This window comes from Panicum hallii, chromosome 3 (genome assembly GCF_002211085.1).
Source record: "Panicum hallii strain FIL2 chromosome 3, PHallii_v3.1, whole genome shotgun sequence".
Classification (NCBI taxonomy): Eukaryota; Viridiplantae; Streptophyta; class Magnoliopsida; order Poales; family Poaceae; genus Panicum; species Panicum hallii.
Genome location: NC_038044.1, coordinates 7,044,229 through 7,067,372, shown reverse-complemented (window position 1 = coordinate 7,067,372; position 23,144 = coordinate 7,044,229). Strand labels below are relative to the sequence as shown.

General features: G+C 49.0%; 3 protein-coding genes and 1 long non-coding RNA gene across 5 annotated transcripts; 1 reads left to right on the top strand and 3 right to left on the bottom strand.

Moving 5' to 3' along the window:
- Positions 1–1,322: 1,322 nt before the first annotated feature.
- LOC112885930 (aspartic proteinase) lies at positions 1,323–5,477 on the bottom strand. 2 transcript variants are annotated; one of them, XM_025951636.1, is made up of 12 exons: positions 5,282–5,477; positions 4,414–4,768; positions 4,213–4,273; positions 4,003–4,097; positions 3,797–3,909; positions 3,430–3,703; positions 3,043–3,156; positions 2,867–2,931; positions 2,610–2,751; positions 2,400–2,519; positions 1,853–1,941; positions 1,323–1,764 (listed from the first exon to the last, which is right to left on the bottom strand). In XM_025951636.1, exons 2-12 carry the CDS (start codon positions 4,747–4,749, stop codon positions 1,680–1,682), a joined length of 1,494 nt encoding a protein of 497 aa, XP_025807421.1. In that variant the 5' UTR covers positions 4,750–4,768; positions 5,282–5,477; the 3' UTR covers positions 1,323–1,679. The 2 variants fall into 2 exon arrangements, with proteins under 2 accessions (XP_025807421.1, XP_025807422.1); XM_025951637.1 differs by having other exon boundaries at positions 5,166–5,321.
- Positions 5,478–7,904: 2,427 nt separating this feature from the next.
- Positions 7,905–9,810, bottom strand: LOC112886405 (diacylglycerol O-acyltransferase 3, cytosolic). The gene is made up of 2 exons (XM_025952303.1): positions 9,441–9,810; positions 7,905–9,056 (listed from the first exon to the last, which is right to left on the bottom strand). The coding sequence occupies exons 1-2, from the start codon at positions 9,696–9,698 to the stop codon at positions 8,076–8,078; spliced, it is 1,239 nt and encodes a 412-aa protein (XP_025808088.1). The 5' UTR covers positions 9,699–9,810; the 3' UTR covers positions 7,905–8,075.
- Positions 9,811–10,037: 227 nt separating this feature from the next.
- On the top strand, positions 10,038–10,736 carry LOC112886406. Its single transcript, XR_003227383.1, has 2 exons — positions 10,038–10,226; positions 10,374–10,736. It is a non-coding gene; the product is annotated as an uncharacterized LOC112886406 (long non-coding RNA).
- On the bottom strand, positions 10,530–16,891 carry LOC112886404 (ABC transporter B family member 4-like). Its single transcript, XM_025952302.1, has 10 exons — positions 15,994–16,891; positions 15,500–15,897; positions 15,178–15,416; positions 13,875–14,400; positions 13,448–13,721; positions 12,478–13,340; positions 12,116–12,382; positions 11,715–11,978; positions 11,308–11,601; positions 10,530–11,201 (listed from the first exon to the last, which is right to left on the bottom strand). Exons 1-10 carry the CDS (start codon positions 16,349–16,351, stop codon positions 10,848–10,850), a joined length of 3,837 nt encoding a protein of 1,278 aa, XP_025808087.1. The 5' UTR covers positions 16,352–16,891; the 3' UTR covers positions 10,530–10,847.
- Between the last annotated feature and the right edge of the window lie 6,253 nt (positions 16,892–23,144).

Here is a 23,144-nt window from a genome sequence, read left to right as displayed (position 1 = left end):
ATCCCTGCAATGAGACAACGCACGCCAAGCTGTAAGCACAGGGGAGCCCATGCTGTTCCTGATTATAACACCCACTGCAGCCGCTCCAGTTTGAGAAATGAATCGGTGGAAGCCATCTCTGGTTGGAGCTGGTTGTTCGAGGAATCGGCGAAGCCTTGCAATCTCTGAACATCTTCTGCTTTCCACGATCGTCGCCAGCTACCGGCTGTTGTCGGATTTGTAACAGTGACTGCATATAGCTTCAGAAATAGAACAGAGCCAGTGATCGAGACTGTTCACCTGCTTGCAGCACACTATTTCTAACACTCCAACATCTCCATATCAGCATGAGAAATTGGCGCGTATCTCAACCAAATACCTGTCTAGCAAGAGGAGCAGCCAGTCAGGTCTAGAATTAATCAGGTGTTCCTCATCAGGTACAGTATAGTGCTCCCTACAGGCATGGCGAAGGGCCCAGGCGTGAGGGCAGGACACCGTAGCATGAAAACAATTCTCCATATGGAAAAAGCCTTCTATATCGAAGTGTATCAGCGAATATAGAAAAGCTTGCTGGAAAAATTATTCAAAGGCTACCCTTTCTATTAAGTTTACACTCACTAAAAGGTGTTGTACATAAGTGCACACTGAAAATGGCAGCATACACACTCGAGTTCAAGTGAAAAATTGAGAAAGACCAAACTTCCAGTTAACAAAAAAAAAACAGCTGACTGACTTCCATGAATTGATTTATATATTTCTCTATCTGAGTTCATCACTAGAACTGTAATACATCTAAATTTATTAAGATTAAAGTATTTGGAAGAGATTAATTTCACAAGCAGTCTCTATGGATCCGCTGGAACGTTTAGAGCTTATAAAAAGACAGAGATAGCATACTTAACTGTTAACTATTGTTTATTGACAGTATTTCGTTCGAAATGCAAAATAGAGTGGTAGGCCCAAACAGTCCCTATCGAAGCATTTAAAGCATACAAAAGATAACGGAAAAATACTACACAACAAACTCAAAATTTACTAACAGCTTTGACTTTAGTATATACATGATCTAGAATTGGGAAAGTACAGGTGAAATTTCTCTAGCAAGGTTCCAAAGGGGTTACTGATTATTGTTCCAGTTAGCCTTTCGATTGAAAGGAGCAAATCAAAGCCAAAGAGATGAGGCTGAATCACGGCGCATCTTTCTTATAGCTAGCCTTTCATTTAGTTTACACCCACCATCATTCAGACCCAGCCAATACTCGGTCTCCATTAGTAAGGAAAAAAAAATCACTTGGGCACCCTGAGCATTAGAATTCAGTCCAAATAACAAAGACGACAAGAACTATCCCAACAGAGAAGCAAATTGCATTGTCACATGCTATCAGTTCCAAGTCAATCCAGAAGTTATTTTACAAACGATAAGTTGTACAACTATGAACAAACAATTTTCAAGATGAGATGACATGAGCATGATATTATTTCTCAGTGTTCCTTTCTTCAGTAAACATCAAACATACATGTCTTCAAGCATAGCTCGACAACTCCAAGCATTCATTTAGTCTTCTTCAGAAAGAAAGGTCTACCCGTGTGCTAAATCGTGTTCCCGGTTTTAGCATTTTTCGCGATCCATTTATTTGCAGTGTACTGTCTGCATGGAGCTGAAAGAGAAACTACACTAATGGAGCAGAGTGCTGACACACTCATGCGGATTTCGCGAAGCCAATCCTGTCCTTGCCAAAGTCGAACACTGTGTGGTAAGCTCCCATGAAGACATCCCCAAGAATCCTGCAATGGTTCATATGCAAGCTCTCAGACTGAGATGGGGAAGAAGGAAAAAAATTATCAAGGTGTGACGCAATGTTATGTTTCACACCAGAGAGGACCACGCGGGGGTGGTATGTCGAATGCCATGAACCCACTGATGCAGACAGTTTGCCCTCCTTGGTCCAGCTTCACAATGTACTGAACACAAGTTTCAAAAAATTTGAGAATGGACGCATTTGCAGTGATGATTGTGTGAAAACAAAATTAGAAGTGAAGTTCACAGATTTTTTTTTTTCAAATCAAGTAGAATATAAGAACTATATAGTCAACTGCACTGCCTCTACCAGGCATTTCTGGGTTCCAAATATCAACATCTAATCATATCACTTATAAATTAGCGCCTTAAAATGTTCAGTTATGAACTGCGCCAACACTGAATCCTTCATAATATAGGACTCAATAGGTCTCTTCTGATAAACATCAAGAAGCAAATGTTCGAGCCCACTAATATCTTGTTCACAAAATGATCAGTAAATTTGATTAATCATCAATAATAGCAACATATGCTGAAAAAATTGGCTACTTTGTTGTACTAGGAAATGAACAAAAATTGGTTAGTATAGTTGAAGGATGAGCTATGGGCTACTAGAAAGCACCTGCTCTGGTGTTAGGGTGAAGGTCTTGTTTGCAATAGTGAACGCAAGATTTGGCATCTTTGATATCTGATGGCAGCTGACCGTTGATTCACCATTGGGGCTTGGTAGACGCTCGCATAGCTGGAACACAAGGCAGATATTGTCACCAATTATATATATAATTCGTAACGATCAAAGAAACATCCAGAGTCAACCATAAATTTTTGTAACCTGGTTAGCATATTGCAATATCATCTCCTTTGTTTTGTTTTCACGGAGCTGATTCTCTATCCACACAACAGCCATCTGACAGGCTGAGCACATAACATCTGAGCCCAGGTTTTCTTTCCCAACAACAGATTCAATTCCTTCACTGCAGAAAATTGTGTAATAATTCATCAGACCATGAAAAGAGGAATATCAGTAAAACAGAAAGAAAAAAAAGCCAATTTGACACATACTACAATGGACCGGCATAATGGACTCACCTGACAGAGTGAATACCATCAAACATGCACAGACCAATCTGACTGCAAACTTTCTGTGGATTTGTCTGCAGAGGCAAATTTTACCAAATTACTAGATTTCAAATTAAATTAGTTATTAAATTTCGTCTATGGTTCAAAGACTGAACAAAAGCAGGGAAATGCAGAAACTAGCAAACCTGTGCTATGAGCAAGTTGAGGATCATCTCTCCATACTGGCTCACCACTTCTTTGCATTCCGTGCTGATAATTCCCTCAGCCCCAATTGCATGGTTCACTTGAGCAACTATAGCCTGTACATGAGATTCAAGAATTTAGTCATTCCTTATCAAAGGTTGTCCATTCTACCAAGGGACCTTATCCAGTTCTGTACAGACACCAACCAGAGACAACCTAGTACCTAGTCATACCGATGCTACACAGTTTAGCATCTACATAAATTCTAGTGATACTCATAATCTATTGGTAAGTGACTCCAGCTCAGCTTAAAATTTGTAAGCCCGGTGCGGTGCCCATGATCATGCAAATACAGAGAAAATCAGGATCGTCAGTATGAGGATACATACTGTAGGACCAGCCAACAAAGAAGTCCCAGAGTCGGCAATAGCGGCACAGCCTTTTGCACAGAAGCCAGTTGAGTGACCATCAATGAGGAGATCCCCCATGTTGAACTGCCAGTAACCTTTGCGGGAAACAGGAACATAGGTGTGGTTCCCCTTGAAGTGTTTAGGGTCCACGCCGCCAAAGACAAGCTCTCCACCCGAAGGTGCATCAGGGTTTCGGTTGAGCCAGAAGGAGAAGACGTTGTCCTTAAGAAGTTTCTGCTCTTTCATGCTCTGCCTGTTGTTGCACATAGAAGAAAATGGTATACAATTCAGGTGGCAACCGGCAAGCCAACCTTTATATCAGTGAGTTAACAGCTGGAGGACATACCAAATGGGAGGAGCTTTGCCGACAGATATTTCAGGGTATCCAAGACCAAGAATGCCATCAAACTTCCCAAGGATGAATGAGATACTGGGTTCGCGAGTAGTCTCAATGAACTTCTGAAATGGGGAGAAATAAGTTGCAGCATTAGAGATACAGTTTGCATGTGAATGTTAACATGGACAATTACACTGAAAAAATATACAATTTACCTGGCTTTTAACAACAAGGTCTCCAACCAGCACGTTATCCTTGCTGAAGAATCCAACAATTGATCCAGAGCCATAAGTAATTTTGCAAGTCTCCCCTGAATAATTTGATGGAAAAAAAACGTGGTGCAGAGATTCAGCAATCATCTTTGGATGGTGTGAGGAGAAAGCTGTAACTTCAAAAAAAGAAAAAAAAAAGATCAGGCCATATACCATCAGCCTTGTAAGTGCTAGACTTGCCGGATTTGTATCTGTGGTGGAAGTAGCATGCTATCTGCAGTGGCACATGGCAGTCAAATTAAACATCTCTCCGAGTATCAGTCGTTCTATCACAGTGAGACTAAAGCTTGAAATCACAAATTTAACAAACAACTAGAGAAATGGAAACGAAAATATGCCCAAGAATGAGCGCACCGAGAAATAGCATTTGGTGGAGGGGACCCAGAGGTTGGAGCTCCCGGTGTCGAAGATGACGGTGAAGTTCTGCGGCGGCGTGCCGATGCCGATGACCCCGAAGTACTGGGTGTTGAGGTAGTCGATGAGAGGGATGTCGCCGCCGCCGGCGGCCCTCAGGCGGCGGCTGTCGTGCTGCCTGTCAACCTTCGCCGCGACCAGCGCCTCGCGGTCGAGCTTGTTCTTGTTCAGGCTGACCCTGAGAAGCCCGTCAGGGGTGGAAGCACGGAGCAGCGAGGCGCACGACAGAGCCCACAAGCAGGCGGTCGCCAGCAAGAGCTGCCTGTGCCTCATCATGCCAGAGACCCAAGATCACCTGAGGAGAATTTGTGTTAGCAAGGATCAGGATAAGGCTGCTTGCTGTATGCTCCATGCAGTATGCGCTTGTCCTTATCCTTGCTGCTCAGCAAACTCGAAAGTCAACCAATGGAGATGCTTGTATTCATGAAAGTTTCAGCAAAGCAGAGCTCAACTGGAAATCAAAGCCCCAACAGAAACATGCTAGGAAACCTACAGATTCGGTACAGCTACAATGAATCGATCAATCTATCTAAAACAGGATAGGATAGCAGGATAGGATAGCCAATCGATCAAGGTAATAAGTAATAACTAGTAAGGATTGGCATCAGAGTATATTAGCACAGACAGTCACCGAAATTACGCGAGCTGAACAATCGTACTACGTCCTAGAGACAGCATTCAATCAGACCTACCAGGCAAAAGGCGGAGAAGGGGACGAGCAAGAACGCCGAGAAGTGTTGGCAGAGTAGAGCTCAGTCAGGCAAAAGTGAAGTCAACGGTAGGCGGTTCGAGCAAGATAATCAGTCACCTTATAGAGTGGAGGCGTGCTCCGTGCAGCTACCTTGCTTCCAAGACGACGAGGAAGGACGGTGGCGAAGTCAAGGAGGAGGAGGCGGGGTTGAAGAAGAGGGGGGAAGCGTGGACGCGCGGGCGACAGATACAATAGAGAACCCACCAATGGCGTCACAGAATGTGGCGAGGCGACTGGCACCTCCCGTCCCACTGTTGCCTGCAGATGGGCCCCCTGGCAGTGCCTGGCCTACGTGTCGGTGGCAGAGGGCGCTGGAGGTAGGTTCTGGGTGTCGGATATTCCAGACACTGGGAAGGGCGGAACATGTCAGAACTGGAGTGGATGAAGCGGGTTGAAGAAGGCGAAAGCGGCGGGGTGGGGGGTGACGGCGTGGCGTGTTCCACGCCGGGAGATATTTCTTTACCACCGCCCCGATACTCTGTCAACTCTCTCCAAGGAAGAAGATGGTGGCGTGGACCAATGGAGAAGAAGGAGAGATTCTCCGTCGCTTTGTTTTTTTCTTTTTATACTTTGCGCCCGCTTGTTTCTTGTGGGCCTTTCTTTCCGACGTCGGACGGGGCCCACCGAACGGCGGAGAGCGCCGGGCCCAACTTCCCTTAATTGTCAATACGCTGTCTAAAGAAAAATTGTCATGCAACTAAATTGCTTACTCCCTCCGTTTTTAAATATAAATTATTTTAATTTATCATAAGTTAAACTGTTCTAAATTTGATCAAATTTATAGAAAAAAGTAATAATATTTTGAATATCAAATAAAAATTAATTAGATACATTATAAAATATATGGGTTAGATATTAATATTTTTCTCTATAAATTTGATCAAATTTAGACTAGACAAAGTAAAATGCCTTACATTTTAGGATAGAGTGAATATCTATTTAAAAAACTAAATTTCTTATACTACTATTAAGAAAGTTATGAGACGTGGCAATATCTTACAGGGTATACGCAACTTCAACCACTAATTTTTGACTAAGATCCTACGGATATACGAGGTTTGAAAGTGTTTTTAAGACAAATCGACACACATCTTCGCGTCTTGAAACCAGGGGCGGAGGACCTGGTATGGCAAGGTATGGCGGCCGCCATAACTTGATTTTTTGACAAGTACCCTCAGATTATAAAACCCTTTTATCACCGGCGGCCATGAGAGCTTCATCTCCAACATTCTGAGCAGAGGAAGAGGCTACAGGGAGGAAGAAATACAGTAGTAGACCGAGCGAACAGTTATGTGCTGAACTAGGCCAACATATGGACTCCGTTTTGATTAATGTGCCGGCAGCTGGCTCCATCCATCTATATTTGCCCCCATCGAGTTCCACCCGATGCGACTCATCTACGTGAATGGTGCGGGATTCCCGAATCCCAATCGAAGACGAAACGACGACGCCGTGACTCCCGCGAGGTAGCAATCGAGATCAGGGCGGCGTGCGGTGTCGGCGCGTCTAGCGACTGGCGAGTGTGCGATGGCACACAAGCAACAAGCTGCCGAGACCGCGATTGAGAAGAATAGTGCAAACTTGCCTTGCTTCACGAGCTCATGGCAGCAGTGGCCGGCGGCCGGCGAATCAACGACTACAGACTGAAGAAGTGAAGAGCAATCATGGATCGGAAGGGAAAATGCAAGGCCAAGTCTAATACAAGAGGTACATAAAGTGCAATTTGAAGAATTACTTTTTAATTTTTATTTGTTTTCTTCTTTGCTTTGGTGAACTGATGCTGCTGCTTGCCTGCTGTGATGTGCCCATGTTGGAATGCAGATTTAAGGAGTTTTTGGTCCAATGGCAGAGGCTCAAATCCAAGTGCCAATGTAGGTGCTAGCACCTGTTGACGTGGAGAATGCAGATTTAAGGAGTTTTTGGTCCAATGGCAGATGTCTAATGCTTGGCTTAATGCCTTGATGGGGTGCTACATTGAGAGAGAGATATTCAAAGGAATTGATCCTGAGAAAATTAAGAAAGCATTCCAGAAAAGAAAGATAGACAAGTGCAGTTACCTAGATCTTCTAGACCTAAACACAATTAAAGTGTCATTGTCACCGGGTGACTCGTGTGTTTCTTGACTTGTTCTTTTATGTTTTCTATCCTAAACGAGTAAATGTTAGGTGATCTCTCTATATGTTCTGTACTTCTAACTTCTAAGTTTCATGCTTGCTAGATTATTACATTTTAAAAAGTACATTACATACCACTTTTAACTTGAATCTTAATCTTTTGACCATTCGACTTCGCCATAACTTAATTTTTTCCGCCCTCCGCCACTGCTTGAAACTTAATATTTTAAATTCTACTGATAGTTTCGAGAGTTAGAGCATACGTTGATCAAGCGTCCAAAGCATATCAACAATTCTGGTATACTAATAGAGAGGGGGGGGGGGGGGGGGACAACACAGGACAAAACAGTTCAGAGTCAACAAAAGAGAAATCAAGCAAAAAAGCGTGGGGCAAAGGAGGAATCTAGTAACGAAGATGGAGATTCAAGAATCGCATACACAAAACTGCAGCTGCAGGTCACCAGTTCCAATAATTTCTTCGCCAAGACAGTGGAGACCATTAACCATCCCTACTGACAGCCACAGGTGCTCAAACCTGAAAACCGTGAAACAATCACAGGGCACTATGGATCTGAAATCTGGAACCTTGATTAGCATAGATGTTATATATTAGTACATAAAGTCATAAGCTCAGCACAAGCAGCCCAGCAGCAGGGCGGTAGGCCGTAGCTAAGATCTGCACTGTATATTTGTTCAGTACAACTGATAACACAGCTTCAACTCTTGAAGTGCTATGTCTAGGTGGGCGACATGCCCAGATCACCGTCTCCAAAGAGACCTGCCACTATGGTGCCAACATCTTCTAACCCTACACCGATGCAGAGCGGGTTCCTCTTTGCAGGACCTTCCGCTGAGACCTCGCTCCTCAGCCGCACATTGGGGCCTAGGCCGCACTTCCCCAGGCACTTGCAGCCAACTACAGCACCTCCAGTGCCCACAGTCTTCTCAAACTCCTGCAGAAGAGCAAGTGCGCCTGATTTCTTGCACTTGCCACCCATGCAGACCTCGATTCTGTTGGTTGTGGATGTCTCAGCTACTGCAACGTTGCTGATGCTGGTGACTTGCATTGCAGTTGCAGTTGCAGTTGCAGGCTCTGAAGCTTGAGATGGCTCCAGTGGCAACGATGCTGGAACTTGAGGAACTATGATGGGGAAAACAGCGCTTGGAGATGGCATTTGAGGTGCGGTGATTGTAGCACAGCAGCTCATCCTGACAACCTCCCCCTCACATTCGCTGTCGCTGGAATCCAATGAGCATGAGGAATCGTCTTCATCCCTGCAGCCATTCAGTGCGGCCATGGCCATCTTCTTTGCTTCCTTTTCCATCTTCATGGCCTTCTTCGCAGCCTTCTTCTGTTCCTTCTCCATCTTCTTCATGGCTTTCATTTGTTCCTTCTCCATTTTCTTCATAGCCTTCATTGCAGCCTTCTCGCACTCCATCCCAGAGACAGTCAAGATGCCGGATGCAACAGCTTCGGGAACTGCTGCCGAGATCACCATGCCCTGCTCAAAGTTCGTGGTTGCCTCATCCTCACAATCGCTCTCACTTGATTCAGAGGACGACTCATCTTCGCAGTTCATCATGGCAGCCTTCTTTGCTTCCTTCTGCTGTTTCTTCAGTGCTTTCATGGCAGCCTTCTCCTCTTTCTGGGCCTTCTTCATCTTGTATTCCTCGTCCTTCATCTGGTTTAGCTCCTGCAGCAGAAGATCCGTGGCTTCCTGCGTTCCCAATTGCAAGCAAATCAGAATTCAATTAGACTTCCATTCAACACAAATACGCAATACAAAACTAGCAACTACCTAATTACCACTCGAACATGTTAAATCCAAGAATTATGCACTGCTAATTTTTTTCAGAACCGTTCAGTTACCACCAAGAACTAAAATTAGTTGGTAAACGGAGCGACTCTTAATATTCCAAGACCAAATCAACCATATCGCATCACCACCACCATCATTCCAATGAAATATGAACCCACCCGAATTCTTCGACATGAACCAATTCGCTAGCAAGCAATTGAGATTCTACACCCAATTCCCAAACACGACATCAAACAAGACCAAAAGGCGAGGAAAGATGGGGGAAGGAAGTAGAGGGCTCACCGAGAGGACCTTCTCCTTGGCCGCGTCCCCCGCGACGAGCCCCATGGCCCGAAGCCTGACCAGGTCCCTCGCCACCGCCTCCACCGCCTTCCTCCGCGGGGCCGCGGCCTCGTAGTACCTGAGGTGGCCCTCCTCGGCGAACCCCCCGCCCCCGACGCAGGCCACCCTGGCCGGCGCCCTCCCCCTCCTCCTCCCCCTCGCGGGCGCCGGGGACGCCGACGGCAGGGACCGCCGGAGCGCGGCGCCGGCGAGCTCCATGTCGTCAGGTCACGTCACGTCGGCGAGAGAGAGAGACAGACCTCGCTGCCTGCCCGCCTCCACACGCGACAGTTTTTTTTTTCTTCCTCCCCTCTTCGCCTGGTTGGTTGGCGACGGCGCGACGCTTCTACGCGTCTCGCTGTGGGAGGTGTGATTTGACCGTTATGCCCTTGGTGGGGATGCGTGGCGCGCCGGGAGTGGCTGGCGACAGCCGCTGCCTCGCGCGTGCGCGCTCGTGCCGCTCGAAGATCCTGGCGGTCGGGCGCCGCGATGGGGGGAGTGGACGGTCTGGATGCGTCACACGTCAGCAAACACGTGGTAGGTCTGGCGTGGCGCCTCGGTGGATCCTGCCTACCGTAGACCAGGGGGGATTTTAGGTAGGGGGAGATTTTCAGAACCGATCCGGACTTCCGGAGTCGATTCCGGCTCAAGAGCGAGGTAACCGCATGCTGGAGGGATGGATTTCTACCAGCTTGTCGTGCCCTTCCTCTCTGAGTTTTCACAGAGAAAAAGTTGTCCATTTGGAAGGTGCTCCTCAATTCCTCATCTTCTCTAGGGTTGAATCTTTCATTCTCGATTTAAGCGGCCTTTTTGGTTGCTGCCGGAGCTCCTCCCATGGCCTGGCACCTTCCTTCAGTGTTTACAGTCATCATCAGGGTCTCTTTTCTTTGGCAGGATCAACTTAAATCCAGGATCTTTTGGAAGTAGTTTCACTTCGTCAGCCGCATGGCGCCGGCATTGCGACTGACTCTGTTGCTACGAGGTCCAGCTTGCTGACTAGATTCTTGTGTTCCTGGAATAGCTGAGGGCTACGCTTTTCTCCAAATGGAGTGAATCCAAATCATCATCCCCTTCTTTGTTATTATTATGCTAGAGTATAGTGCTACATTCAGTATATGTTACACTGAATATCTGTATCCATATCAGCGACTTGGGGCATGATTGATGCATTTACATTTTGACACTGCTATTTCTGTAATCTTCTCTCCTGCTTAAGCTACGCGGGAGTTACATCTATAAATCTTCGCGTTACGTCTATTTCATCAGGACCTGGACAGTAAGAACCGGCGCCTGAACTTTGGTTAGGCTGCCAGGCTTGCTCAGCAACCACAGATTCAGTATCACTTCCGCCTGACCCCTTTCCATGTGCTACGACGGTGCTGCTGAATGCAACGCGACCAGGGACGCGTACGCCCCGCCCTCGACGTTCATCAAGGTGTCGTGCCTCCCCTTCTCGATGATCATACCATTCCTCACCACCGCGATCACGTCGGCGCCCTGTATCGTGGACAGGCGGTGCGCCACGATGACGGTTGTTCTGCTCACCATCACCCTGTCCAGAGCGTCCTGCACTACCCGCTCGGACTCCGCGTCCAGCGCGCTCGTCGCCTCATCGAGGAGGAGGATCTTGGGGTCCTTCACGATGGCACGAGCGATGGCGACGCGCTGCTTCTGCCCTCCGGATAGCTGAGCCCCACGCTCCCCAACCGTTGTGTCGTATCCCTGCGTTTTTCAGGTAACAACTAACTGATCTCTGTAACGAACGTGTTTGGCGCATCACCTAGTTCTTCAGAGTAGGCAGCATGTAGCAATACAGTTGAGGCATTACCTGATGCAATGAACTGATGAACTTGTGAGCATTTGCCAGTCGTGCAGCAGCCACAACATCCGATTCTGTCGCTTCCCCTTCCTTTCCGTAGGCGATGTTTGCCCGGATCGTGTCATTGAACAGAGATGGTTCTTGACTCACCAGTCCCATCTGTTGCCTCAGCCACCTCAGCTGGAACTTCTGTATGTCCACTCCATCTAGGAGTATGTGGCCGGCATCAGGATCATAGAACCTCTGCAGCAACGCTATTGCTGTCGATTTGCCACTGCCACTCTCTCCAACAAGCGCAACAGTCTGACGGATATGATAAGTCACATAGTGCAAACAATTAGGTTCAGTTTCAGAAACGTATACGCTGCCTGCCAAGTATAACAATGTAAACTTGGAGGAATTAGGATGTTTAGTACCTTCCCAGATTGAATTGTCAGGCACAGGTCTTGGAAAATCTGAACATCAGGCCGAGTAGGATATCTGAATCTAACATGCTGAAATTCAATGTCACCACTTAGTGGCTCTAGGGTTACCCCAGCGTCATCGCTTGGATCAATCCTTGATTTTCGGTCCATGATGGCAAATATAGAAGATACGGCTGATTTTGCTTTGGAAGAATCTGATGTGAGGGTGCTTGTGTGAGACACCCCGATTGCTGCCATACTGAGAGCTAAAAATACCTGCATTCAGATGCCCAAGTTTACATTTCAGTGTCATAGTAAAAACATATATCATTTTTAAATGCTTCATGATATTAAAACCCACTTATTTGTGAAAGTTGATTCTGTAAAGACCTCAGAATTAACATGATACCTACCATGAAAACTTTGGGAAAAGTTGTTTTTCCATCCTCAACAAGCCGCGCGCCAGCATAGAAGCTGGCTGCATAGACTCCAAACAGCAAGAATATGGAAACCCCAAAGCCAATACCATTTATTATTCCTGTCCTGATCCCTGCTCTTAAAGGTCCTTCGCATTTTTTCTTGTACAAATCCATCACCTTTTCTTCAGCTGAAAATGACGCCACTGTCCTTACGCTGCTCACTGCATCATTTGCTACTTGGCTTGCCTCCTCATACATCAACTAGAATCATGACTTACAGTCAGTGAATTGATCGATTACATGAATAGATAGTTGATTGGCTGGAAACAACACAGCATATGTGGTAGATTCCATACCTTTGCATCTGCACTGAATCCCTGGATAAACTTCATCTGGATCCATCCATTGAGGCCAATTAGTGGAATCAAGGCCAATATGATAAGCGATAGCTCCCAGTTCGATATGAACGCTATTACTAAACCAGCAACTAAAGTTGCTGAATTCTGCACAGCCAACTGAAGTGCATCACCCACGAGCCCCCGGACTTTTGCAGCATCTGCCGATAGCCTTGCCCCAATTGCTCCACTTGAGTTTTCTGGGTAATCAAACCATTCGATCTCCATATTGACCACCTTTTCGAAAGTCATCAGTCTGATCCTTCTGATCAACTTGCACCCAGCCACTGAGAAAAGGTATGAGCCAAGAGGAAGTGACAAGAAGTACACTGCACCGAATACCAAGAACATAGATGACCAAAACTCGGCATCCTTCCTCAGAACACGTGGCGGCTCATAGAATGCTTTGATCACATTTGATAGGAGTACCGCAAATATCGGGAAGATCACTCCACTGACAGCCGAAGCAATAGAACCAAGAATAAGCACTGGGATTTCCGGTTTGTTAAGTGATGCGAGGCGGCTGAGAGTCACTTCCTGCTCAATTTCTTCATCTGCATTCTTTGATGATCTGTCCTGGACGTCGATTTCAAGAGGTACGCTGAATGATACTGATAACGAATGATTTCTGCTGTTGTTCTGAGGTGACCTTATGGTAGCTGACTGATTTGTTGGCGTCTGTTTGCCTGCACAAATCCCGGAATCACCCTTCCTGATTGACTTGCTCTGGTAGTTTGTGCCCTCGGAAGCATGACTTGCTTCCTGTAGGCGTATCAACTGGCTGTAAGCTCCCTCTGGATCCCTTACAAGCTCATGGTGTGAACCTGGCCAAGTGTGACATATTTAAGGAACTAAGCAATTATTAACAAAAAGATAAGGTGGGGGCAGTGCATCTGGTTTTGATCACAGGTATTTCAGTAAAAAAATGTACCTTTTTCAACTACTGATCCCCTATGAATGACGGCGATGGTATCAGCATTCCTGACAGTACTCAAACGGTGCGCAACTATTACAGTTGTCCGGTTTGTCATAACCCTGTCAAGAGCCTCTTGCACAATCCTTTCAGATTCAGTGTCCAAAGCACTTGTTGCTTCATCCAATAGCAGGATTCTTGGATTTTTAAGAATTGCTCTCGCAATGGCAATTCTTTGCTTCTGACCACCCGAAAGTTGTGTTCCATGTTCACCAACTGAAGTAGATAAACCCTGAAAAATGCCAAAACATAAAGAAATGCAAATGTTCAAATATTCTTTCTTATATAGATCTGTCCAATTCTGCACATTATTAATAGTATGTCTTATTATTATTCTTCATTAGTGATGAAATTTGCAAATTCATAGGATAAGCAGCCTTCTGACCTGGGGCATTTTATCTATGAATTTGGAGGCATTAGCAAGCTCAGCTGCAGCTCTGATTTCCTCATCCGTTGCATCATCCTTGCCATAAGCTATGTTGTCTCTTATGCTAGCATCAAACAGGACTGGTTCTTGACTCACGAGGCCGATTTTACTTCTGATCCACCTCAACTGAAACTCCTTGAGATCCACACCATCTATCAGAACTTCACCAAGCTGAGGGTCGTAGAACCGCTCGATCAAGCTGATGACAGTCGATTTTCCACTACCACTCTGGCCAACGAGTGCGACAGTTGTGCCACTCTGTATGGCAAGGGAGAAACCTCTGAAGATCTGCTCATCAGGCCTTGTTGGGTATGAAAAATAAACTTCCCTGAACTCGATGTCCCCCTGAATGTCGTCCAGCTTCCTACCTGTTGTGCTGTACGCATCGATCTCTGGCTCCCTGTTGATTGTTTCGAGCATCTTGTACGCCGCAGCCTGACCAGCCGCAAACGCTTTCATGCTTGGTGATGCCTGACCCAGAGCTCTGGTGATTGCAATAGGGAAGTGTCAGCTTTCTGGATTAATTAATAGTTCTGTTGGTTAGTTTGATCCAAGAATTCCATGTGCAGTCAATAGTATTTCGATTTTGATGAACAGAAGCACGCTGAAAGTGCAGTAGATGAATCACTGAACAATATAGATTTAAGATAGATGTAATTTGTTTGATGCACATGATATGAAATTGTGCCATCAGAAAAGCTGATAGGAAAGTGTATGGGATGAAGCTTTCTCAACAGCAAAGTTCATGGTAATTCTATTGCCATGAATCATTTATGTTTACTCAACAACAGAATTCGTTACCAAACTCACTGGATATGGTTGGTACGAACTTGTTAAAATAAAAAAAGGCAAGGTTGGCATGATGTGCACTTGGTTAGTTGCTGCTAACTGAATGAACCATACGTGCACAGTTGGTCTAGCTTTATCTGTTTGCCCACGGAATCAAGTGCTTATCACTGTCAAACAACAGCTAATTTGGAACTTTGAGTGCCCTGACATGTCCTAATCATAATCAGTGTAAAATCCAAATAGATGGTTTTATCATATACAGAAAAAGGCAAAATCCAGATAGATGGTTTTATCAACATATATAGAGAAAGCAACATCAACACATTTTTTGGGTAGTCTTTTCATTCCTGAAACGTTCCATCCTTTTCTAGCAGATAAGACTATTAGTCTTCATGATCTTGCTTGACAATTGAGATTACTGTGAGTCTGTGAGTGAATTTGTTGGAAATGCAACAGTGAAAAAAGAACTTACAGTGAGCCAGTGAGCACTGCAAAGATGACATTCATGACTTGGGCGCCGGTGTAGCCCTTCTCCAGGATGAGCTTGGCGCCGTACCAAATCCCCAGGGAGTAGCCGCAGAAGAGGAGCACCATAACGATGCCCATGCCGACGCCGGCGGCGAGGCCTTCCCTGACGCCAGAGCTGTACGCTCTCTTGAGCGACTTGCTGTACTTCTCCACCGCTCGCTTCTCGCCGGTGAAGGACGCGACCTGCGGGTGCGTTCCATGTGTCAGTGTTCAGGTACTCATCGGACCGACATGATCGGTGCTGGAATGAAGGCAGCCTCGCTTACTGTTCTGATGGAGCCGATGGTCTGCTCGACGACGACGGCGGCCTCCGCGTAAGCGGCCTGGCCGAGGGAAGCCATCCTGGCGACGACGCTGGACATGACGGCGCCGGCGAGCACCAGCGGCGGGATGGTGGCGAGCATGACGAGCGTGAGGAGCCAGCCCTGCGCAAACGCCACGGCGAAGCCACCGACGAAGGTGACGAGCAGCTGGATGAACTTGCCGACCTTCTCACCCATGGCGTCCTGGATGAGCACCGTGTCGCCGGACATCCGGCCCACGACCTCGCCGGTGTTGGTGTGCTGATCGAAGAAGGCGATCTCCTGGCGCAGGATGGTCCTGAGGTACAGGTTCCGTATCCGCGCCGCCTGCCGCTCGCCGGTGATCATCCAGCACGCCACCTCTGGGGGAGGCATCAGCATCGCCGAGCGAGGAAAATCAGTGGAAAGTACTCACGGAGGCGCTCAGTGTCGGTGGGGTGTCGGTGGCGAGCACTTACGCACGAACGAGGCGGCGGCGGAGGCGACGGCGAGGTAGACGAACTCGAGCGACACCCCGGAGACGCGGCCCACGACGTCGCGGGTGGTGGCGGCGCCGCCGAAGGCGTCGATGAGGCGGCCGAAGAGGACGGTCATGAGCGGCAGGGCCGCGCCGTTGGCGACGGCGCCGAGCGCGCCCAGGGACATGAGCGCCGCGTCCGCGCCGTCCGCGAACGCGAACAGCCGGTAGAACGGCACGCTGCCGCCGCTCGTGCCGCCGGCGCCGCTCGGGCCAGCCTTCCCGCCGCGACCGTCGCCGGTGCCGACGGCCGACGACGACGGCCCGTCGAGCTGGAACGCCCTGCTGGATTCCGACATGCCGCCCGATCAAACAAGGATCCTCCTACAGGGTCTACACGTATCCGCACGCGTCCAGCTCATGGAGCAGAGACATTGCCGAGCTCGCAAAAGGATCAGATACAGACGAGGCAAAGCAAGGACAATCTACGAGCCCAGGGCAGGAGACAGAGGAAAGGTTTCAGATTCCATGGCCCCCGGCCGTGGGAATAAAGCTTTCACGAAAGGAAGACGCGGACCGCCGGGGCAGGAGACGAGGAAGGAGACAGCGTTAAAGGAGCCGCTCCGCCGCCGGACACTGTATGGACACGGACGGCTAACGGACAGCAGCTGCAAGTGAATTTAGGAGTGAACGGAAGAGGGGAGAGAGAGGCTTGTTTCCGTACGTGTGGGGGGATGGAGTGGAGACGAAGACGGTGGGCTGAACGTAGTGGGCGACAGACGAGACAGATCGGGGCCGGTATTAATGGCGGCTTACCGTGGCAGATGAGCGAGCTTAGCTGCCTGTGGCTGTCCATGCACTGATTCTTCAACCGCCCAACCAGTGCTGTAATAGTGTTCGAGCTGTGCTGAAGTGCTGAGACTGAAACGATGAACATTTTCTTCTTCTTTTTGGAACGTGTGGTTGTAGATCACTAGATCTGCATATGGCCGTGTCTCTGAACTGTACTTACTGTATGAGCTAGTAAGAAGGACACCCCTGTGCCGAGGCCTCGTCTTTGAGCTCGAATTTTACCAAATTTCACAAGGATAATCCCGGCCGGACTTGTACATGAATTCAGGCCGGCCATTGTTCTCCTGTTGTCCTCGCGTGAGAATGTTGCCGTGTGGACGTCCTCGCGCGACGACGAAGCCGTGCAAGTCGTCGTCTTCTTCATCTTCTTGGACATGTAGCAACTTTGCTTCTCGTTCCTTATCAAAAAAAAATTGCTTCTCGTTGTGACGGCCGTATACTGCCTGTGCCTGTGTGGCTGTACCCACGAACGCACGGTTGCGTTCATCCGGCTTCCAAGGGTGGTGCGGCGAGCGTGAGCAGTGAGGAAGCATCCATGTCCGTCCATCCATCCGCGGGTGTGTGAGACGAGAGGTGACGGGAGGTTACCTCCGGCTTTCGTCTCTTGCTCCAATGGTCAAGCACCCGTGGACCCCTGTCTGTCTGGCCCCGGGCGCCACAAGATCGATCTCACCTCACACGGTCACACGGTCACGCCACGCCAGCAGTCAAAGCACGCCTCAGCATCTGCAGATGCAACAAAGCAAGAGCAAGCGACGCTGCAAGTAGTGATGGCTGGAGACGCTAGCTAGCTAGACACGGGATTACATACTGCATCTCCTTTTTTTCTCCGGCTGACTGCTCCTAACCACCTCGATCAGGACATGACTGATGATGCTCTCTAGTCTCTGCGGTCTGCACTAGTCGCCCTGCCTGGCTGTTTTTCCCACAGCTGAATATTCGTCTCCTCGGCTCATTGTGCTGCTCTAACCTCTCAGGTCCTGACAGCAACAACACGATCACATGTATTTCTTCACGTGTACGCCCGACATACGAGCTGTATACAGACACCGTATCAGTACGACGACGGGCTGTTTGAAGTTTCAGCGGGACTCTGCATGGACGGGCGTGTTCCACTTGGGCTCTGTCCAGCCCTGCAGGTGCCACACACTCGCCTGTCGATCAGTGGCACTGCTCAGGATGGGCAACTGGGCGTGCTGATGTGTACAGCTTGCTCGGTGCTCAGATATACGCCCGGTGCCGTCGCTTTCGGTCACTGTCCTCCTTGTGTATGTGTATTGGCTTGTACTTGTACATCTACTGCTGCAGTTCATGCACAAGGTATGTGCATGTTCTGAACTCTGAAGGGAGCTCATCAGTTTTGGCTGAAGAACGCGGGGCTTTGTTCCTTTGTGATGGATGAGATGCCTTGCGGCGTCCTCTTTCTCGATCTATCTGCCCCCCAACCACCGTGTTTGTTTACATTCTATTGTTGTTGCACACTGCAGATCGATCGATCAGGTTCCGGAAACTGACAGGGCCAACATCAACGTCTCTACTGCGACACATGCATGATGATCAGCACTTCTCTGACATTCTGAAAATTGCAGTTGCATGTAGCCCCTTGCTTGCTCGAAAGGATGAAGGAAAAGAAAAATCCGCCATGGAGATTTTGCAAAGGTGAGGAAGACTGATGATGGATGAGGCGACACAAAAGATCTGGCCTGGCCTCATCGAATGATCCTGCTGCTTTGCACTTTCTGGACCACCGGTGTTCCTCAACCACTGCCGCCGGCGCTTCCTCCTTCCACGGCGTCCGATTCGTTCGTACTGTCTGCCCTTAAATCTACCACTGGTAGTGAATTCAAAGCCAAACATGCTAAAATCCTGCACGGGATGAGTAAAACTCTTGGCAACCCCTCTTTGTATTTCTCTTCTTCTTCTTTTTTTGGTTTGCCCTTTTACGCTCATCGAGAAGCCGGGCGAAGAGGTAAATTAAGTTCGTCCCTGCTTTGACTATGAGAAGAGAAAAATAGCTGGTAGCACAAAGACAAATACCATCTATGCATAGCTGCAATGATGCATTTTGAACCTTTCTTGATCTCCTTTGATATGAGGCAGGCCGGGGGTGACCCTCTTTCCTGATTTTACTCGACAAAGATTGCATCTTTTGCTACACCTTTGCTAGATAACACAAGTACGCACGGCTCCAGGCCACTACTACACGTCTTTTTGCTACACCTGGAATGCTGGGTAGTAGCAGGAATGCTTTTGTAGTATACTGATTGGCACCCCAGTAGGTTTGCTTTCAGACGTCTGCTTGTTTTATCAGCGCTCTACACCTGCTAGCTTTCCTTTGAGAAAACGAGAGGCGATTCCAGACTCTGGACAGCGTTTGGCGCGCGCAGCCTGAGTGAGTGTGCTGCCGCAGCTGCTACCTATCTTTCACTGAAATGGTAGTCCATCCTCTGACGAGCTGAAAGCTGCTAGCTCTCTTGCTTGCAGGATGGATACGGATAAATGCGCCGTCTGTGGAACGGTTAGCTAGTTAACAATGGCTGCAGTCCGGGCGGGCTGTCGACGTTGCAATAATTGGGGCCGCCAGCTCGAAATCTGAAACAGGGACTGGACCAGGCCATGCCTCCCAGCTATTCAGTATTCATTCTGGATCAGATTAAAGCTGGAGTACTATGCACCGAGATGGATTAGCCAACAGCGACGATAGCGCGTCCTGATAAAAAGGATGCCAACTAGAAAGGAAAGCGATACATGTATGTTCTTCTTCTTTTCTTTTCTTTTCTTTTCTTTTTCTTTCTTTTTTGCTTTTCAGGAATCGGGAATAATGCAAGAAGATGGCTGATGGCAAATGTATGATGGTACATATGCATGTCTCCATGCTGCCTGAAAGGAATTACAAATTGAACAACGCAACTCTGAACTCTGATGACACCAGATAAGGTCTGAACTCTGATGGACACTGACAGTGAAGTAGTTTCTCGCTGAGGATCGATGTGAAGAGCATCTGTGATCCTCCTAGATTAGCTGTAGTACTCTACAACCTCCTTTTGCAAAGAGAGGTCGACAGTGACATGATGTGGTTTTGACTTGCTCTCTCTGTCGCGCGGCCGTGCGTGCATGGCATGGCATGGCATGTCTGCATTATTGGTGGTCCGCGGGGCTATCGTAGAGCAGGCAGCTGATGCATGGCGCAACAACGAGGAGATGCGGTGGCCGCCATGTGACCAGACCAAATCCACTACAAATATGCTGCAGCCGCAGCAGCACCAGCTGCACGCGCACACGACGTGTCCGTGCCTGCTGCTTCAGAAACGGCGCGGAATTCTTGTTTAGTTTCCAGCCTGAAGTGTCGTCGATCAGTGCTAAGCTAAGCACGGCAATGTATTGGAGGCGACTAGTAGTATAACATCCCTCCTGCAGCAAAGTTTGGGTCTTTGGGACCGCAACATTTTGGCCGGTTCATCTTCAGGGTGATACTGTATTGCACAGCAACGCATGGCTAAATCTTTTTTAGAGTTAAAGGGCAAGGATGCCCCAGTCTTGACTATTAGAAAAGACCGTTAACCAGTTTACAGCATCAGCAAAAACTCTAGGTGCCTCAGCGCAGTTCAGGCAAAAAGCTAGCTGTCGTCCAGAACGAAACAAAGAAACACAACCCAGAAGCAGAGCAAAAACTAGAGGTAGCGGCGTCAACGAGAAGCAGAGGGTCTTCTCATCTTGAATCAGCATCATAGGGCTGTGGAGCTCTCAGCATCGCCGATCCGCAGCTTCTGGACGAAGCCCATGTTGTCCCACACCTCTTCGGGTTCCAGCAGGTCGAACATGGCTCCCGGCGCTGAACGCCACGTTCCGCCATGAGATGGCAGAGTGGCGGAAAGGTTCCCGTGCAGCTCCCCTGCTACATGGAAAGCCTTGCAGGTTGCTTGGCCAAGCTTTTCAAATGATCCAGCTTGAGGTCTAGATCTCGTCTCATTATTGCCTGGGGGCACACCAGCCTCCAGTTGTGTGCAATCCCCAAGACCTTGTGCAGCAGATTTGCCATATCCTTCCAGTTCCCATTCTGAAAACAGAGAAAATTTCTTAGCTTCCTTAACCCCCACAGGGCAGCAGAAGTAAGAATATTAGCTACAACAAATTTCTTCCTACTAAGCCACATTTTCGCAATGGATTCAAAATCATTGCCACAATGAACGTCTAAAACCAGGGAAATATACACCCACATCTGTCTAGCCACCATACAATTAAAGAAAAGGTGCATAACTGACTCATCTTCATCACAGAACATACATTTTTTGTTCTCCAAATGTTTCCTTTTACCAAGGTTATCTCTAGTCAAAATTTGGTTCTGTGAGAATAACCACAAGAAGAAGTGAATCCTAGGTGGTACGTAAAGGGACCAGACGGAGGGGATATATACTGGCGTAATTCCTCTATAGTTAATGATCTTATATAAGGTCTGAGATGAGTAGATCCCATTAGAGGTGTAGGACAAGATCATCTCATCTTCACAATGGCTGAAGCTAATAGTAGAAGCTAATTGGAACACTTCGTCCCGTTGGTTTTGGATATCTATGGATGCAGTCCTTCTAAGGGTGCATTTAAGATCTTGGCCATCCCACAACTCAGCCACTGTTTTATTCTTCTCATTAACCAGGGTGTAAAGCTTCCAGAACTGAATGGCCAAACTAGAAGTACCCAGCCAGTTGTCCTCCCAAAAAAGGATTTTCTCTCCATTCCCTATCTTCCACCTATACCCTAACCTAGCAGCTTTTGCTGCCCACGCATGGCTAAATCTATCCTGGGCTAGGCTCAAGTGACCATACAAACATGGACTCGTCAACATGACAATGTTAGCTAAAGAAAGGGCGGAGCCTGCAGCACTGATGACATGTAAACGAAGCTCAATTGTGCCGGCAGGGAATGCAGCAGATTTCTGATAATCAAACATTCGAACCCCCGTCTGAACCGGCGGACTGCCATGGCATCAGGCTACTGCTGGCTTGCTGCAGTAGCGTACCGCGGGTCTTGATCTGCTGGAGTTCACACCCTCAGTCTTCGGAGCTGGGAACCTGACAAGGACGACCAGACGCCTTGCAGGAGCGCCGCCGCCGAGACGCGTCCCGGGCATGCTCTCCGCTGATGCCGCGGCGAGTTCGGTGATTGCGGCCTTGCCTGCAGCCTGCTGCGCCAGTTACAGTTCCGGCCAGCAACTTCTGATCGCAACCAGAGGTGGCGGCGTCCAGTGCGCGCGCCGTGCGGCAGTGGGACGAGCGTCGCCGGAAGCCCGAACGGATGCAGAACTTCCACGAACACGTCCGATCGCGATCGCGCCACCGCTGGCCACCGTCGCCGGCGAAGTGAGCAAATCGCTGCTTCTCGTGAGCCACTGGAGCACCGGCTGCGGCGGGCGACTGGCGAGGAAGACGCTCTTGAGGGTTGAGATGCTCCTAATCTGAACCGTTCAGAGCGGATCCGACGGCTTCTAGGCACCCAGGGGTGGACGGTATCACCCGGTCGGTATCTGAGATACCGTCCACCGTTGACGTTCTGCCCGGCCACGGTACGCCGGAGCGGCGCCGAGTTCAGGCCGTCCCTGGCTTCCATCCCCTTCCTCGTAGGCACCCAGGAGCCTCGCCATCTTCTATCTGACCGGCGACTGTGTGATGGCTGGCCTGGAGCCCTGGAAGCCAAGGGGACCGATCGACAGGTGTGCTGGGGCTCGCCGCGGGTGGCAGCCTGGCAGACATGGCGCGCGCACAAAACGCACGCGAGACGTCGGCGGCAAAGAGCATCGGCCTCGGCGATTTTGACCTGATCGACACGATCAAATCCCGGCTCGCCGCGGCCGGAGGCGGCGACGACGCCTCCTGCGCCGACATCCTTGCCTTCGCGGCGCGCGACGCGGCAACCATCCTCAGCGGCGGGAGGATCCGCTACACCGTCCGCCGCGGCCGCAGGGACGGCGTGGCATCGGCAGCGCCGCCTCCAGCTTCGCCGAGCTGGAGGAGAGCTTCGCCGCCAGGGGCCTCGGCAAGGGCGACCTCGCCGCGCTCTCCGGCGCGCACGCGGTCGGCGCCTACCACGGCTCCTCCTTCGCCGACCGCCTCCGCCCGTCCGTCGCGGCAGCCTAACAGATCAACGGCACGTACCTATTGCAGACGGCGGCGAGCGACTCGGCGACGACGACGGAGACAATTACGATGATGAACAACGCCCGCGACATGGACCCGGCGTTCCGCGCCGTGTCCAGCTACAGCGTCGTCGGGGTGGGCACGGCGCCACGGCGGGGACTGGCGCCCTGAA